Here is an 18,367-nt window from a genome sequence, read left to right on the forward strand (position 1 = left end):
AAATGCTCTAAAAACCCTGTTTCTCAACTAAAAGATTCCCATAAAAATCATTATATCTCAGTTTTGTCTCAGTCGTTTTGGCTAAGTTATTCTATCTGATGGAGCAACTCAATATTTAATAGTTCATTTGCAGTTTTTATTCTCTCGTTGTTGTCAGCAGTACTAACTTCTAATTTAGGATACTTTGAGTGATGATACTTGCTTTCTCTCTTTGTTGGTTGTCAAATTTCCCTTACTTCAGAAAACACTGACTTGAGGAATAGATGAGTGAATCAGGGCTGAGTCAGTATAATCTGTAGTAACCTTTCATTTATATTGCTTTTCCACATCCAACAGAGTGATGGAACACTATTGGCTACAGGATCATATGATGGTTTTGCAAGAATATGGACAGAAGATGGTGAGCCATTTAACAGTTATTGTTTTCAGTGATTTCAAATTATTAATAGTACTGTATTCCATCTCCCAGACAAATCATAACATTAACATTTTTTGTTTTTACATTTCAGGTAACCTTGCAAGCACCTTAGGTCAACATAAAGGTCCCATATTTGCTCTGAAATGGAACAAAAAGGGGAATTACATTTTAAGTGCTGGCGTTGATAAAGTTAGTATTAAAAATATGTAACTTTGATGTGTGAATGTGCAGATGCTGTGAGCTTATATTGTTTGAATTTTAACATCTCCTGCTTTGGGAATTCAGCAAAGTTTGCCTAATTTGTTTTGTTGGGTCTTGATTTCATCAGAGTAAGTGACTAACTACTCTTCTGGCTGGATAAATTTGTACCATGTGACATATGTTTTTAACAAATCCTCACTTTGCTGTCTGTTGCATTGAATCCCAAGCATTGCTCAGACAAAGGAAGTGAAAATCTCATCCCCCAATTTATGTATATACATTTAGCCTAGTACTTATAAATACCTCAGGAGAGGGAATCTGTTTTAAGTTCTCTTGTGCCCACTAGTTCATTTCAACAATCAGACAAATCTGAGTGAAGAATTTATGGTTTTGTTTGCAAATCAAGCAAAATCTGGTGATTTCATCTCAAAATCAGGCACAATGTGACAACTTCAGCTCAGTGTCCTGTTTGAGTTAGAGATTGAAAACTCAAATTACTACTGAAGGGGGAGCACAAACCCATTTGAACTGTAACTGGGAATTAACCTCCTATAAATCCCTGTAAACGGAAACTTAGAGTTTTACTCCTATTGCTGTAGTAACCTTTATCTCCCAATATAGCAGTACTATTATTCCAGTGGACATACTTTCTCTGTAACACCAATAGTCCTTTAGATGGTTACATTATCAGTGAAATCAGGCATCCCATGTTTATGTTCTGGAAGTATATTTTTCTAATACATTTACAATTCACTCAAAAGGTTGTGCTTAGTTCTATAGGGATTTTGCTTAAATTTGCTATGCTGTGGATCCATAGGAAGCAAGTTCTACACCCACCATGACGACAGTAGAATCATAGAATATCAGGGTTGGAAGGGACCTTAGGAGGTCATCTAGTCCAACCCCCTGCTCAAAGCAGGACCAATCCCCAGTTTTTGTCCCACATCCCTAAATGGCCCCCTGGATTGAGCTCACAACCCTGGGTTAGCAGGCCAATGCTCAAACCACTGAGCTATCCCTCCCCCTCCAGTACACCATTTATATTTTTCTGCTAGATGAATTTCTCACATGGTGACTTAGTAATGATATGTACAGTATCTGTTGGGTTTTCATAATACAACTCAGTTTGCATCATGTAAAAGGGGGGGAAGTCTCATCTAAAAGAGATGCTAATTGAGATAACTGTAGCAAAACGCTCAGAAAGATCAGCCTCATAAAGTTGCTCAGAGCTATCTTCTGGCTAATACATTTAAGAGAGAACCCACGCTCATTGGGTTCATTGCTGCCTCTGTAGTAGTGACAGTTCAATATCTACAGTTGTATTATTTTCTCATACAGGTGTATTGGAATAGATATATATGTATATATCTTTGCAATAGCTAAGGCTCTCAACAGTCAATAATGTTATCAGGGTGTCTTCTAGAATTGCTCTGTGGTGAGCTTTCTTTTTTTCCTGTTACTTTCCAAGAGGAATGGTAACTAATCTTTATTTCTTCCTCTGGACACAGACAACAATAATTTGGGATGCTCACACAGGGGAAGCTAAGCAGCAGTTTCCTTTCCACTCAGGTAATTACCATTTACATTTTGTTTCAAAATATTTTTTTCCTTAATTTTGGCAATCTGAAAATATCCCCAGTGCAACAAGATATGCGTCAAAGTCAAACAAATTCTAATCCACACTTTGTGCCTTATTTCTCATGAGCTTCAATGCCCTGGTCTTGTCCTCCGATCAGGAGAAGAAGGGGTTCTGTGAGAACCAATCCTGTAGGCTAGAATGAATTTGCCTTACTGAAATCCTAGTAGAGGATTATTTGCCAGCGATAGCTACCTAATTGGAATTATTCATCTAGCTTCTACATGCTTAAAATGGATTAGGGTTAACATGGGGACCCTGCCTTTTATGAATTGTCATTTGTTCATTTTTTTTGTTTTTGTGGAGACCTCAGCATTTCTTCTCCTCCTGCTTCTAAAGTCCCATGCTGCGAAGCACTAGATATAGATCTCTCCAGAGTTTCCAAGCACTGGCCAAAGGGGTTTCTCAAACTACAAAACTCAGATCCAGGGGAGGAATTTGATCACTCTGAAGTTTGATCTGGGATTTTGGTTTGGCCCATTTTTAGAGGTCAGTTGCTAAATCCAGATTCTGAAATCTGCCACCCCAAAAAGTGTGATGGTGTTCAGGTCTGGGATTTTGGTCCTCTCTCTACTAGACAGTGGCAAGAGGTGTTCCCTCTTCCACAGCAAGTGAGCATGCTACCAAGCTGTCTTGGGCAACAAGCAAGCTATGACCTAATCTTGGATCCCCACGTGACCAGCTCTGCAGGGTGATATAGTTGAGTTCAAAACCTAACATTGGAAAAATGTTTAAAATTAAATATTTTATTAGGCATAGTCATATAGTGATATATCTTATCAACCTGGCATTATATTTAGTAACAAAATCCAAATTCTGGCTCTAGAAGTGTTATAGTTCCCCTTGGGTTTAACCACAACTAGCTAATGCATTTTTAAACATCACTGTCTTCATCTAACCTAGGTGCTAAGTTGATGTTTAAACACATGTTATTTAGCATGTTTAGTTTGCTAACTAGCTAACACTTAGTTAGCTAACATATTTAAAACATCACTCATTTTCCCATTGTGGACAAACCGATAATCATTACTGGCCTCCGGTGCAGGTAAAAATTATTATTCTTCAGAAAATACAAAGTATTCTGATAGTCTATGTTCCGATCAGATTTTCACTGTTTTTTGCCACTCATCTTATAAAACTGTGCACTATGCTGCCTGCATGGAAAAAGCAGTCTCTGTTTGCAAATGAACTCATGATATTTATTGTGGAATTTTATTTTTTGTTAGAAATATTCTGTAGAATCACCCTCTACACTGTAAAGTGATGTACTGATGAAAAACTTATACCCTCTTAGCTCCCTAGTATAGTGTTCTTACTGGATCGGAGTACATTTGAAACAAAGTCATCATTCAGCAATGATGTGCATCATACAGACAGCTCGTGGTTTCCTTTTATACTAATTGGTAACTTGATTAGGTCTTCCAACATTATGTAATAATCTCTATCTGCATTACAAAGAGTTCAGGACATATCTTCCACCATCTGTGCTATGCTTTTCATTGGGCTTATGAGATATGAATGAATTGGTTCATGAGGTGTGAATGAATGGTTATGAGGACGCTAATATTATTGTTGCAGAGTAGCAGCCGTGTTAGTCTGTATTCGCAAAAACAAAAGGAGGACTTGTGGCACCTTAGAGACTAACAAATTTATTTGAGCATAAGCTTTCGTGAGCTACAGCTCATGCTTATGCTCAAATAAATTTGTTAGTCTCTAAAGTGCCACAAGTACTCCTTTCCTTTTTGCGAATATTATTGTTCATTTCAGATTGATTATGTTAATTTTCAAAATGGAATAGAACAATTATGAATACTGGATGTTGCTGGGATCTCCACTATTGCCTGACCAATAACCTATAGGTCTAATCCAAGGCCCTTTTTAGTCATTGGGGGTATTTCCAGTGACATCAGTGGGCTTTGGATCAGATCCTTGTGAGAGGCCTAGGTCTGGCCTTGCAGCCCACCTTCCCCAGAGCAAACTGTACAATGGCAAGAACTTGTGCCCTGTCTAGGGAAGGTCATATATCACCTCAGGCCTTGTGCAGACTTCAGGATTTCTAGGTGTGATGTTACTAATACACACATTTTACAAGACTAGTGTGGACAAGGCACACTGCCTTTTACATATGCTAATCAGGGACAATTAACACCTTGCGGGGAGCCGAGACTTTAACTTGACCGGCTTAGCATGTGTTAAAATCTGTACTGCCTTGTATACTCTAGACTTTTAGAAGATGTGAGTGAGCATGTTAGCCAGCACACCCTAACAACATTTTTATCATAATCTAGATGAGTCAGAATCCTATTCTACCTGGGCCTGGAGGCCTCCATGCCCTGAAGTTCCCTGACAGATTGGTGAAGTCTTGTAGGTCCAAACCTAAAACTCCCATAACTTTCACAATGGGCTCGTAGGTATCTTGCTTGCATACAGGATTTGATTAGCCCTTTTATAAAGATTTACTATGATTCTTCCCAGCCACCAGAGCAGACTTCAACTAGAACCCTGTCCCAGTGTTCATTTCATTAACATTCAGTGAGAGAATCCTGTTTTCAGAGGGATCGCCGTTTGGATGCACATACAAAGCATCAGCCAAGCATAAATTGGTACTGGGTCACTAATGAGAAGTGTTTAGCTAATAGATTTTTACGGTATATCACGGGTAGCCTTATAATAGAAAATATACTTTTATTTTGGGTGCTCATTTATGGAAAAATTTCAGTTAATGTCTGCACCATATTTAAGAAAGGGCATTCCTAACACAACGTATAAATCGAAGTATTAAAGACATAGCTAGGAGTACAAGGAAAAGCTTTGGTCTTGTCATTTTCAGTGCCATGCAGAAACCCCCAAATGCCTTGATAGCACTGTGTAAATAGTAGTGCATAGCGAGGTGTGTGTTTATTCTGAATACCCATATGGCTTAAATGTGCAATGAGGCGTGAGGGCAGAAGCCAAATGCCTTGAACTATGAGGAAGTTGTTGCTTTCTAACTGCAATTCTTGAAATCTGTAGTTGTTGCTTTTATTAAATGTTGTTGTAACCTTTTGTTTTAAGTAGTTGGTTAATAATCACTGTGGTTATTACAGACATCTGTTTTGATAATCAGGTTACTCATTTTCAAACAGCATAGTTGGCTATTATTTCCAGTACATTTTATTTACTTATATTCTTAGTAAACATATAATTAAATAAAATAAACCACACCCGTGAATATGAAATTCTACCAATATTATGGGGTCATCCCAGCAACACGTTTATGATTCAAACGATACTTCCTTTGTAATTCCATAATTTTAGGTGCATACAGCTTTCTGAAAATTACTTTTGGACTGCAATTTCTCATTCTTTATATTAGCCCCGGAAAAAGGGTACTGATGTTGATTAGGATACATCTTGATTGACTTTAAAACAATGATGCAAAACTGTGCAGCTGAAAAAATAATAGCAGAGAAACACTGTGAAAACAGAATCCTGGGCTGTTTCATGATCCTCTCTCTAATCACACTGAGCCCACAACTCTACAGTGATCTCTCTTAAACATGCATGGTTTCCGTCAAACAGAATCCCTCCCCGTCTCACAGAATTCCTCAGTTTCATCGTTAATTCTATACATGATGTTTTTCTGTGAAGCATTTCTGCCTTGCCAGTGTAGCTGTATTTTTTTTTTAATTGAGAGGGCTAAAGAAAGCCCCATGATGGTTGACGAGGCATGTTCTCTCCTGTCATTTTTAGATATTACATATTTACAAATATTTACATATTTATTATTATATTTACTCTAAGGTGCTTAGTTTCATGAGAATAAAGTCAAAACAAAATATATTAAATGTAGTAGATTTTTTGGTTTCCAAAGGAGACATACTTCCATCTTTATACGTAAAAAACGTTGCTCAGAACAACTTTGAATAAAAAATTTCGAAGGTCTTGCCACCATTTTAATGATAAATCTACATTATATGCTCACCCCAAATAAATTCAACTTTAACCCGTCCTAAATCCTGTTAGATTGTCATGGTTACTGACACATACATAATCAGTGTCCTGAGAATGAAAACTAATACCTCTGTTAACAGATCTCATTCCATCCTTTAGAGGGTGGCTAAAATCTGTCTTTGGCAACAAAAGAAAGCAACTGTGGTAGGCCTTGTCTACAGTCAAAGTTGTACTGGTTTAACTTTAAATTGGTTTCAAAAACAATTTAGTTAAGGCACTGCAAAAACCTTTGTGGACATTTTTAATTTGACTTCATCACTTTATCTTAAGTTGGTTCCTTATCAAATTAAACTACATCTATATATAAAACACGTTAAAACCAGATTAACAAAAGTGCACACAACTATAGGCTTAAATCTGGTCTTCACCTAAGGAGTCTAATAGGAAGGTGCCATATGAAGCATCCATGGTACCCATTGCTAGGTAGCTAATAAACAGCGTCCCTAGAACAACTACTGAACTACTGTGTATTTCTTTTCATATCTGACATCCACATAGCAATGAACTGTTCCAGATCCATATTAGGCCAGTCACTAACTGGTGCCCTTGGTCAGGTTGGTGGCATGGGGAGAATGATTTGGGTAGCTGTTTCTTTGCCATATTCCCTAACATTCACTCTTTTCTTTGTGCTTCACAGCCCCTGCTCTGGATGTAGACTGGCAGAACAACACTACTTTTGCCTCCTGCAGTACTGACATGTGTATTCATGTATGCAGACTTGGCTGTGATCGCCCAGTCAAAACCTTTCAAGGACACACAGTAAGTTTAAAGAATTTGAAATTTTAGGAGTCATTACTAGCATGTGAGCATGGTGGTAGCTGGTGATGTTAAACAGCACCTGTGTTCTAGGACCAATAGTGTTTCTATCCCTAACCTTCCCCAAAGACGTACTCTGTAAAAATGACTCTCTGTCTTTGAAAAGAGATTCACTGTTCTAAATCACAACATGCAGGCAAAACCTGCAGCTTACACAGTGAGGTCATTTACATGTAACTGACTCTAAGGACTCAAAAATACATCAGTAAAATTTCATCTACCGCTTTTGTAATCTCTTTAACAACGTGATGTGAATTACAAGGACGAAGGGAACAATTTACTTTTAACCATCGTTCAGTTGTAGAATTAATTGGGTTGAGTAGGATAAGATCCGTTAATAGGTTCTTCTCTCATCCTTCTCCCCATTCCCCACCTGCCTATATACTGAAATATTCTCCTCATTTTTTCTCTATTGACTATTTCTCTATTTTGACTATTTAATGGTTGCCACAGGCTAATGCTGCAGATTTTCTTTCACAAGAAACACTGCTGAGCTATTCTACCACATGAAATCAGTTAGTAACTCCCCTCAGCTGACCACTTCTCCCTGAGGGAGAATTGGTCCACATGGAGACTGGTTGCTAATCACGATGGCTACAATTCTCAATTAAGCTGGTGTTTTCTCGAAAGGTGCTGCTGCCTCCACATTAGGCCTTCATCCATAGGCTGATATTTTCTATTGAGTGGACTGACTGCTCCATTCTGCATATGGGCCAAATCCTGCCCTCAGATATATGTGTGCAACTCCTGTTAACTACAGCTGAAATTGTGTGTCTGTATCTGAGGGGGAAATGAGTTAAAAATAGTTTTGGGTACTATCCCTGCCACCAAGTACTCCGCCCAATTACTATGTTCCTACAACACATTTTTCTCTTTTAAAAATGCTTTTCTTCCCCCCGTTACCATGTGAAAGACCCATAGGAAACAGGGAAACTGGCTGACTAGATAGGGGAAACAGTGGGTTTGATTACACACAAAGTGTAGTCAAATACACAAAGTAAACTGGAGAAAAACAAAGAAAAAAATGTCCTCTAACTTCATATAGTTATCGTCACTGCAGGTGTTATATGTACGAATAGTGGATAACAAAGTTTTCAGACTGAAAAGTGGTTTTGAAGTTGATCCGGTTTAAGGACCACAAACCAGCTAATGCTCCAAGTTGCATTTTGTCTTAGTACAATAGTACACACACTGGTATAGACAAAGCACCTCTGGAGAGTTGCACTATTTGAGAATAGTCCGTAGAACTTTGTGTGTGTATGTGCATATGTATATACATATATATTCTTAAGAAAAAAGTATTTTTTAGATTAATGGAATGTCAACCTCAGAAATTATTTTAAATTATCTAATTGTTGCACCATTAAATGGTCTGGGACTAGGGTTTGTCGAATATCCTGTCGTGTAGGAAGAATCTGATGATTGCCAGACTTTGCTCCTGACACCAGTTATGTCAGGAACATGGTAACTAATTGTGTGGATCATTCACTGATACAAAAAATTGGTTTCCCTTCCTCATATGTATTTGGATAGTGGGATGTGAAAAGGGATGTCTTCACATGTAAGGTAAGGAAGAATGTAATGTAATTTTCAATAGTTTCACTTGTTGGAGTAATAACACTGGAGTGCCCTCTGCTGGGTGCCAGGCACAATGCAGGCAACTTGGAATGTTCACATAGAAAATCAATCTTTATTTCAGAATGAAGTCAATGCAATTAAATGGGACCCTTCTGGTATGCTACTAGCGTCCTGCTCTGATGATATGACATTAAAGGTAATGTAATTTGATGGCTTGCCTCCAGACTGCTCAGTATTTTTCCCCTGGAGAAATTTACTTTATAAGGTTTTCCATTTGTGTTGTTAAAAAAGACCTTTTTGTCTCTGTTGACAGTTTTTTCCCCCAGCCTGATGCTACCATACTATTAAAACTCTCTGCATGAATGGTGGTTTCATCTTACCATTTTTGAGTGAAATAAGAATGAACAAAGAGAAGCAGACGGAAAACTTGAGCATACTATTTCAATTGGGATCTACTGTCAATATGTCACTGTGATGGAATTCTAGCAGTTTGAACTGAAGTCCATATTTTAGTTCATCCTGTCTCCCTGCCAACACAGGACTGATCCTCACTGTACATTTTAACAAATGTTTAACCACCATAGTTTACAATGAATTCACCAATAAGGTTTTCACCATTTCACCTGGAAGACTGTTCCAGTCTAAAGCCTGATCCACACTCAATAGTTAAAAAATATAATTGTCAGTAAGTAGTGTGATTTTTTGTTTTTTGTTTTTGTTTTGTTTGCTGACGTAGTTATACTGCCAAAAGCCCTAGTACAGATGGAGTTATACCAATGTAAAGATGCCTTACCCAGTGTAGCTTATTTTGGTTCCCAAACCAGAATAAACTGTACCCGTGTAAGCATCAGAATATTTAAAGGGGCAAAACTTTTAAGTGTAGACAAACCCTGAAAGGATCTCTCAATTATAAATTCTATACTGAGAAACTTTAAGACCAGAAGAGACCATCATGATCATCATGTTCAGCCTAAGTAATATTTTGCTCAGTTTCACCCTCTAACTCCTTGGTGCTTTATACATCTCAGATATTTGTTAGATGGTTCTTCTGTCCACCCACACCCATATACATTTTAATAAATTATTTATCCATATTTAGTCATTTCTCTGAATTATTTTCTCAGAACTCAATCCCTCCAGTTCCTTAATCACTTCTGTTGCTCTTCTCTGAATTTCACCCCATTTCTCCACAGCTTTCTGTTATTTAGATGCCCAAAAGCATATGCTATTTCCAAATTGTGGTCTCATATTCCTCATTAGTGATTCTACACTGCTGTATATTTGGCTCACAAACAGATTGGCTTGTTCTCCTGCTGCTAATTTATATCCAGTGAGTTTGAGCATTATTGCTTTTCCAGCATCTCTCTACCACTGAATATCTGTAATTTTGCATTATTTTCCCCCCTAAAAATTAGTTGAGGGGTTTTGTCAGGCAGCTGCAGAGCAGTTTCACTATAAAACATGTCATTTCCATTCAACTTATTCTTTCTCTGATATTGAAAAATTGACTTGCGTAATAGTGCATAAATTATTGATTTGATTCCATCAGACATGTTATTAAAGACATCAGTAAAACAAATCAGAATACTAGCAGGATGCTTGGAACAATCAAGATTTATCTAAGCCGTACTTAAAATGGTTTTGACAAATTCACACTAGGATTGAAACATGTAATATAAATTCAGGTTAGATTCCATGGCCAGGGCAACAATTGTCAGTTTCTCTTGATCTAGTGAATAAAAACAGTTAAATTTGCAAGGCCTTTCTCTCACAATATGTAATGTAAAGTGTGTAGATGTACGTATGGCAATTACCAAATTGTTATGTTAATAAGCTATATTTAAATTCCTTTGATATGCTGTAAGTGCGTGCGCATGTACAATATATACACAATTGTCATATACAAACAGAAAAGGAAGGATTGCAAACCAGGAGTTGAGAAAAGATTGCAAAGTTTAGATACCTGGCTGATTTTTTTCCTGATTCACCTGACATAGATTTGGAGTATGAAACAAGATACATGTGTACATGACCTTCAGGCTCACAGCAAAGAGATTTATACTATCAAATGGAGTCCTACAGGACCAGGCACCAGTAACCCAAACTCCAATATCATGTTAGCAAGGTAAAAACAAAACTACCTCCTCTCCTACTGAAGTTTGTTACTAGGCTATCTGCAAATAAGACTGAAAATCATTTCTGTTAGTGGATGAGCGGGGATTGACCAAAGAGGGAGGAAACTTATAACAAACATGGAAAATTAAGCCAGATAGTGCTTAATTTTTAAACTACACCTCTACCCCGATATAACGCGGTCCTCGGGAGACAAAAAATCTCACTGCGTTATAGGTGAGACCGCGTTATATCAAACTTGCTTTGGCCCCTCCCCCCCTTTCTTGTTCCCTGACCGCCCCCTCCAGAGACACCCCGTCCCTAAATACCCCCAGGACCCCACCCCTACTCAACCCCCTGCTCCCTGTCCCCTGACTGCTCCGACCACTATCCATACCCCCCCATCCCCTGACAGGCACTCACCGGCAGTGGCGGGAAGAGGAGCGATGCAGCCCTAGCCCGCTCCACTCCGCCAGCTCCCAGCCATGGTGCTCCGCTTCCCACCGCCAGTGAATGCAGCGAGGTTGGGGAAAGGTCGTCCTCTGCACTCCCCGGCAGCGGGAAGCAGAGCGACGCGGCCCCAGTCCTCTCTGCTTTCCTTGTCCCAGCCCCAGCCATGTCGCTGGGGGGGACGGTTTGGGGAAAGGTCCCGCACTCACCTGCGGCAGGAAGCAGAGCACCACAGCTGGGAGCTGGTGGAGTGGAGCGGGCTGGGGCCAGGCTGCTCCGCTTCTGCCACTGCCGGTGAGTATGGTGGGAATCCCTTCCCCCAGGCTCTCTCCCCTGAGCGACACGTCTGGGGCCAGGGTGAGGGAAGCGAAGCAGGCTGCTTCCGGCCCCCCACTAATCCCCTGGGCCACTCTGGGACTATAGGGCCCCCAAAAGTGCCCCCCACGGCTCCTGCCTCCCAGACCCTGTGGGGGGGGCCCTGACCGCCCCCAAGACCCTTTGCCCCTTATCCAACCCCTCTGCCCCAGCCTGGCACCCTCAACACGCTGCTCAGAGCAGCGTGTCGGAGCTTAACTGCATTGTATGCGAACCCGGGTTATATCGGGTTGTGTTATATCGGGGTAGAGGTGTACTTTAGTAAAAAAAAAATGTTACAGTTGCCACTGCACCCAACACACAGGCATCTGGTTTATATAAATGAATCTGTTTAATTGAAGCTCTCTAATGTATGGATATGGCAGTCCATTAAACCAATTGGATGTACTCTAATGAGAGCCATCAAGCAAAACTGCATAAATATTGATATTTTTTATAGTTCTGTTAAGTGGCGTAGAACAACTTGGGTGGCTGTTAAACTTTCACCTAAAGAAATTCATTCAAGCTTTAACTTCGTCCAGTTTTAGACATCTGTTTAATCTTAGGAATGTCAATAGATGCCTAGACCACTGGATCGATTAGCTAATTGGCACATAATGACCGTATCTTCTGTATGATATTCTAGCAGCGTTGCCTCTTAAATTTATTTATTTTGTTGGTCAAGTAGTTTTGTTTTGTTTGGAGGGAGGATTGTTGGGTTTGGGGGGGTTTTATACAATACAGGGGATTTCTCCTGTCTTCCCTTAGTCCACAACGTTGGATTTAGGTGGATTGTGGTAAGAAACGATGAGTGACTTCTGGGTGGAGGGTGAAAGAAGGTAAAGGACCACTATGCTAGAGAATATGAAGCAAAATTCATTTCTTAGATAAGAGACCAAATCCTCTTAGGAAGAAACTTTCCCTGGGGCAAGTTATCCGAAACCAGTCCACTATAGAGCTACTTCAGCCTTCCTCCAAAGTAGCAGGTAATGGCCACTATCAGAGACAAGATATTGGACTAGATGAACAGCTGGTCTGATCCAGTAAGGCAATTCCTATATTCCTATTGCTACCCACAACCTCTCTCTCCCCCCCCGCCCAATGAAGCCAAAGGCTCCAAATATGCACATTCACCGTAATAAATTTATTTCACTTAAGAGGGTTTGATAGATCTCAGTCCTTCCATACCTCTCCTGTTTGAAGTATTGGTGCATGTTTGTTTGTAGGTGGGATGTGTCCTCACGAGTTGTTTACAGTATCTTTGCAAACTGCAGATAAACTAGTTCCCTGATCAGCATCCACTTGTGTTTGACTCTTTCCTGTAGTGCTTCATTCGATTCTACCGTTCGGCTGTGGGATGTTGAACGAGGAGTCTGCATTCATACATTAACCAAACATCAAGAACCTGTCTACAGTGTAGCTTTTAGTCCTGATGGGAAATACCTGGCCAGTGGGTCCTTTGACAAATGTGTCCATATATGGAATACTCAGGTACTCATTTGATTCACACACACTAATGAAAAGCGGTTTAGCTGGAATATTAATAACAGAAATGATAAATCGAAAATGTGTGTATTTGTATGTACTGAATTTGTGAACCTGACCGTGACATGAAAACCCTTTGAGCTGATGGTCTGAGATAATGAGGTGCCTGTCCTTTCACGTTTTTGCCAAAGGTTCATTGAATGTGGAACTGTGCCAAGAAAATCAATTGTCTCAATTTGATGTTGGTGTGTAGATGAAACTGCACTGGGCACATAAGGCATGTCAAGATGCCATGCAGCAGCCTTTAGAAATGATTGATGTTCCTATTATGCAGCAAGCTGGGTTCATTTGAGATTCAGATATGCACAGGACTAATTTTTTAGAGCACTGCATATTTGTGAAGAGATTATCATCACAAAGATACGTGGATCTGATGTTGTACAGGATAACAGGGCTCTGTGAAAAATTGGGATACTGGGAGTTACTTCTTTGCAGACTAATGCCCAGAAAGCTCTTTGGGCTCATAGTGACTTCCTAGCAATGCTTGCTCCAGGAACAAGCTGAACAATTTGAGCTATGCTTGTTTGTATAGAGCATTCTTTGTTTCCTAAGAAGTAAAAATGTTCAGGATATGAATTTTCAATATTTCTTTCTCTATTAGAAACCGCAGGGACCCTCCTGGCAGTGAAACTGGTGTGGTTCCCACCAGTCAGTGGGGATGGTGGATTTGGGATGGGGCTACAGACAAGTGTGTATACAATATGGATCCCAACTCTTCACAGGACAACTGGTGAAATCCTGGTCCTCAATGGCAAAACTCTCTATAGACCTGAATAGTTCCAGGATTTCACCCCTGGTATTTGTGCCTTACAGTGTAGGCACCAATGCACCTCACAGCAAACCCACAACCATAAGTGCCCACATAAAAATAAAATATTTTAAACGTCAAATCTTGCAAATTGATTTGCTTTCTAGAGCGGAACTCTAGTACATAGCTACAGAGGCACTGGAGGGATCTTTGAAGTCTGTTGGAATGCTAGAGGAGACAAAGTGGGAGCAAGTGCATCAGACGGATCGGTAAACATTTGTATTCATTCACTGTAAATATTTTGGGGAAAATCCTGTGCAAAGGCCAACACAAATTTTGTGCACTGTTGCCCTCTCTGGACGAAGCTCAGAAGTGGGTGGGTGTGTTCCCTTATTTAGGGCCCAGTTCAATGCTCCATGGAGTAGATGGTGTCTTTCCATTTACTTGAAGGGGCTTTGTATCAGGCCCCTCAATGCACATTTCCTTGATTGCCACCTTTTATTTGAAATATATTTATGATTAAAGAAATACAAACACTACTGTTTCTTTCTCCTCCATGACCCTTAAAGAGTAAATCCTGCAGATTATCATGTAGAACCATAACAAGTAGAGATGAGAAACAACTTTTACATCTTCCAGCTCATTAGCTAGTGAATGCAGAATTCTCCCCCAGTCAGTATTCCATGATGCATTATCTAAGTTATTGGTAAATTGCTTTATTACAAGATTAGAACCTGAGCGCACACACGCATTAAGAATCCAGAATAAGCTTCAGAAATGTTTCTAACTCTTGGGTCTTTTCTTTCTACACCTCTAGGTTTGTGTTCTAGATCTGCGGAAGTAAAGGTGAAGTTTTAGAAGAAATTTCAAATGGACCAGCAGTGAATGTGTGGGGAGAAGCACTCTTCAAAACTATTCTTAACAGCTCCAGAACTGTACAAACTTGAAAAAAGTTAGTGTGTACAATGAAACCAACTCTCCCTGGCCACAGAAGTCTAGTATTTTGCCCGTAACCTTCATCAAGGAGTAAAAACACAGTCACTTGAGAGGGAGAGAGGATGGTTTTCACCTGGAATATTCAGCCTTGGAAGCATGAAGCCACCAACTAGAGACTGCACTGTTTGGTTTGCATCTGAGAACTTGCTTTGATGGCTGAAAAAAAAAAAGCTGTGCCAAAAAATAATAATAAAGAAACAAACTAAGCAAAATGCTGTGATAAACCAAAAGGGAAAAAAAATATCCTCCTCCATGTGGTGGTGTATTTTTTTCCTTCCAATTTGGACACTACAGTTGCTCTCCCAAAGGACATTCAAAGACCAGTTTGTACTGATGAAATGCGCAACTTTGTAATCACAACACTTTCTATTTTCTAGACTACTTTTTTGTTCAGTGGTTTTTCTATCAGCTGGAATATTACGTCCTGGAGTATCCCAGGCTTAGGTTGGAACTGATTTTTTTTTCTTTTTCTTTTTCTTTTTCCTTCCCTTCTTCTTGTTTTTCTCTCTCTCTCCCTCCTTCCCCCTCCTGTGTGCCCACAGTAGATGCAGCCAGTTGGACATGACAACAAAAAATTTCAACAGTCTGCTTCTCCTCTTTCTCCGCTCCCCCCCCCGCGCCTATTTTTTTAAAATCCTCCATGCTTCAGATCTTAGCATCTCAAGGGCACTTTCAGCAAATTGTGTAATAAGTGCTTTATATAAGAATGCAGTGCTGGGGAAGATTTTTACAGGCGAAAGATGACTTTTAAGAGAGAGAACCCAGTGTATTTTTGGAAAAAAATATTTTTTATGTTAAACATAATTTTAAAAGCCTAAAATAGCCACCAAACGTAGACTGCTTTGTGTAATTCAAGCAAAAGAATGACTCAAGTGGAATCCAAGGTACATTAAAGATGCAGTATCATTTTCCTCTCCTTTGTCTCATAAAGTGCTGTAAGAAAATATCAGGTTTTAAACAACAATAACCTCTTCCTGCAGTCAGAAGTTTACATGGGCTAATTTTTATTTTTGTGGCTGTATGATTAAGTACATTTATTAAAAGAATACAGAAGTTTGAGGTTATATATACAGAATTCATATCTTTGAGTCCATATACCCAACTACCTGTAGTAATTAAAGGAAAACAATTGTATATGCTCTTTCTTGGAGAAATGGTCCCAAATTCATATTAAGGCTGTATTCTGTCACTCTCAGTCATGTTCATAGGACTGGAAGGGACCTCAAGAGGTTATCTAATCCAGTCCCCTGCACTCATGGCAGGACTAAGTATTATCTAGATCACGCTGACTAGATAATACCTCACTCCACGAGTCATCACATTGGGCGATCCTCTTCCCATTAAGTCAATGGGACATTTACCAGAGATTTAATAGGATCCCTTCTTCCCTTTTGGATTCCCCCAATATAGCTATCAGAGTGCCTTTTGCAAATCATGGTGACAGAGGGCACAGGGTTAGGGGCAGAAAAGGTGTGCCATGGGCAGGGTTGCACCATACAGTGCTGTGGAGATTCCCGGCAGTGCTGTAGACCGTGGAGTAGCTCAAGGAGGTGGCCATAACTTAGGCCCTAAGAACTAAACCAGGCCAGGGCCCTCTCCATCTCATGGAGCAGCCCCAGGATCAGAAGAGTGCAAAAGTGGCTTAAAGCCACCATGGCACCTCCATAGCGAGTTGAGTGCTGTGCCTTTCAGAGGTGCCACACAGAATCTCACCCGTCTCTTTCAGTGGGGTTGCCCAACAGGATTAATTTGTAAGACCCTGGCCCATAATGCTTAAAGTGGTGTGAAAATGCCCAAGTTACTTAGTATATGGAATTAATATTTTATTTCATCTGATGTTTTTCTCTCTTTACTGCGACACGCTGACACTCTCTTGGCCTTTTCACAGGAACTAAGCAACTCCTCACTCATCACAAGCCCTGTGATGTATGATTGGAGATCAGAAAGTAATTAAAACAATTAAACTGTTAAGATTTTTCAGTCCTGAAGTAGAAACATTTAGGTGGAATATTGGTTGTTGATCGCTATTGCTCTTTTTTACCCCCAAAGAATGGAAGGTGAGAAGGAGGAAAGAGTTACTTTCCTTGAGGTAACAAATCCATAGAGCATTGGACTTTAGATGCCAGATGACATTTTTGAACTGGTTTATAATAGCTGCCGAGGCTGACCTGTTTAAGCTCATGGTAGGAAAAAGAGTCCTTGTTAGAAGAGAGAACTGAGCTTTATTACAGAAGTTCAGTGAGGTTTTATAAAGGACTGCTGATGTAATTACTCACTAGGGTCATTGTGAGTGTTGATGGTTCGCATTTTAAACCTGTGTCTATGCTGCACAGGAGCCTTGGGTTGAATTTTCAAGGATAACAGGAAAGCAGCATCTATTTGGGGGGCTGCAGAAGACATGCTCAGAAGTGTGCTTCTTTTGGGTCTGCCGTTTGTGTGACTCTTGAACAGGCCAAACATCAAGATGTGATGATGTCAGGATAGGCGATTTTAGTTCAGTTGCTTTTTTGGCCTGGCTTTCTTGTTACACAGACATGTCTAAATCTGATGGAGCCTGTTCCAGGAATTTTAACTGGGAGATACTTTGTGGGTGTCAAAGAAACATGTTTCGTTTTTGAAATTATCTAAATTAACACCATCTTGTCTCTGCTGAGTTACATAAAAGGAAGAAAGCGAGTAAAGCACAGTTTCAGAATTTGGCAAGTATTAAATTCTCCCCTGTAAAAGGCACTATTGTCCCAAAGAAGAATTCTGTATACATACATGTTTTGTTAGCCTCCTGCAGACTGACCCATTAACCTTCCTGGATGCTTACAGGAATTTTACCTTTACTGGCTGCATGGAACTGGCCTTGAGATAAAATAGCAACCTTTGAATACGTGCCCAAGCTTTGCTTCTTTAATGTAGGTTACTGCATCTTTAATATAGAAAACACTGGGTCCCTTATGGGGCATTAAAGGGTCTGACAGTTACAGGGTTAAACACGCACTAACCCCATGCTACATCTTAGGAATTTCCTTTTGATTTGTTTTTAAAAAGAAAGAAAAAACAAACCTAGGTAATTTTAGAGCCAAGTGAAGTGCACTTTGTCAAATGTAAGGGTCTGCTTTGGTTTTGGGGTTTACTTTTCCTTTTTCTTTTTTTTTAACTTTTTTTTAAATTGTGGTTCTTTGTCAATTGCAGAAATGTTCTTTCAGTCACTCACTGAAATTTTGAATTCTGGTTTCTGCAGTTTTTATTGTCTGTGTCAGACTTGCAGCCAGACTTGGTTCTCATTTCAGCATTTCCCAGATTCTGTTGAAACAACATCAACCCCTGTTTTGTTTCCCCTCCACCTGCACACTCTCAGAAATCACCTTGTGTATTGTAGCTCATTTGTTTCAAGGAGAGAATCAACAGATCATATTCAGTGTCTTGAATAAATTGCTATATTTTGATATTAGAGAACTCTGTGCATGTTGTTCCTTTTTCTTTCTTGGCCATTAACTTTTTGCTTCCCACATTCAGGAGCTGGGAGAAA

General features: G+C 39.7%; 1 protein-coding gene across 12 annotated transcripts in view; it reads left to right on the forward strand.

Annotated features, from left to right (window-relative positions):
* Positions 1-18,291, forward strand: part of TBL1X (transducin beta like 1 X-linked) — a 311,634-nt gene extending 293,343 nt beyond the window's left edge. For all 12 annotated transcript variants that reach the window (XM_043500524.1, XM_043500574.1, XM_043500312.1 and 9 more), the window contains 9 exons: positions 337-400; positions 510-607; positions 2,128-2,188; positions 6,886-7,007; positions 8,764-8,838; positions 10,640-10,767; positions 12,884-13,049; positions 14,019-14,120; positions 14,669-18,291. In XM_043500524.1, coding sequence (XP_043356459.1) covers positions 337-400; positions 510-607; positions 2,128-2,188; positions 6,886-7,007; positions 8,764-8,838; positions 10,640-10,767; positions 12,884-13,049; positions 14,019-14,120; positions 14,669-14,695 — 843 coding nt within the window. In that variant the 3' untranslated portion in view covers positions 14,696-18,291. The remainder of the gene's footprint in view (positions 1-336; positions 401-509; positions 608-2,127; positions 2,189-6,885; positions 7,008-8,763; positions 8,839-10,639; positions 10,768-12,883; positions 13,050-14,018; positions 14,121-14,668) is intronic.
* The last annotated feature ends 76 nt before the right edge of the window (positions 18,292-18,367 follow it).

This window comes from Dermochelys coriacea, chromosome 1, assembly GCF_009764565.3.
Source record: "Dermochelys coriacea isolate rDerCor1 chromosome 1, rDerCor1.pri.v4, whole genome shotgun sequence".
In the NCBI taxonomy this organism is placed as follows: Eukaryota; Metazoa; Chordata; order Testudines; family Dermochelyidae; genus Dermochelys; species Dermochelys coriacea.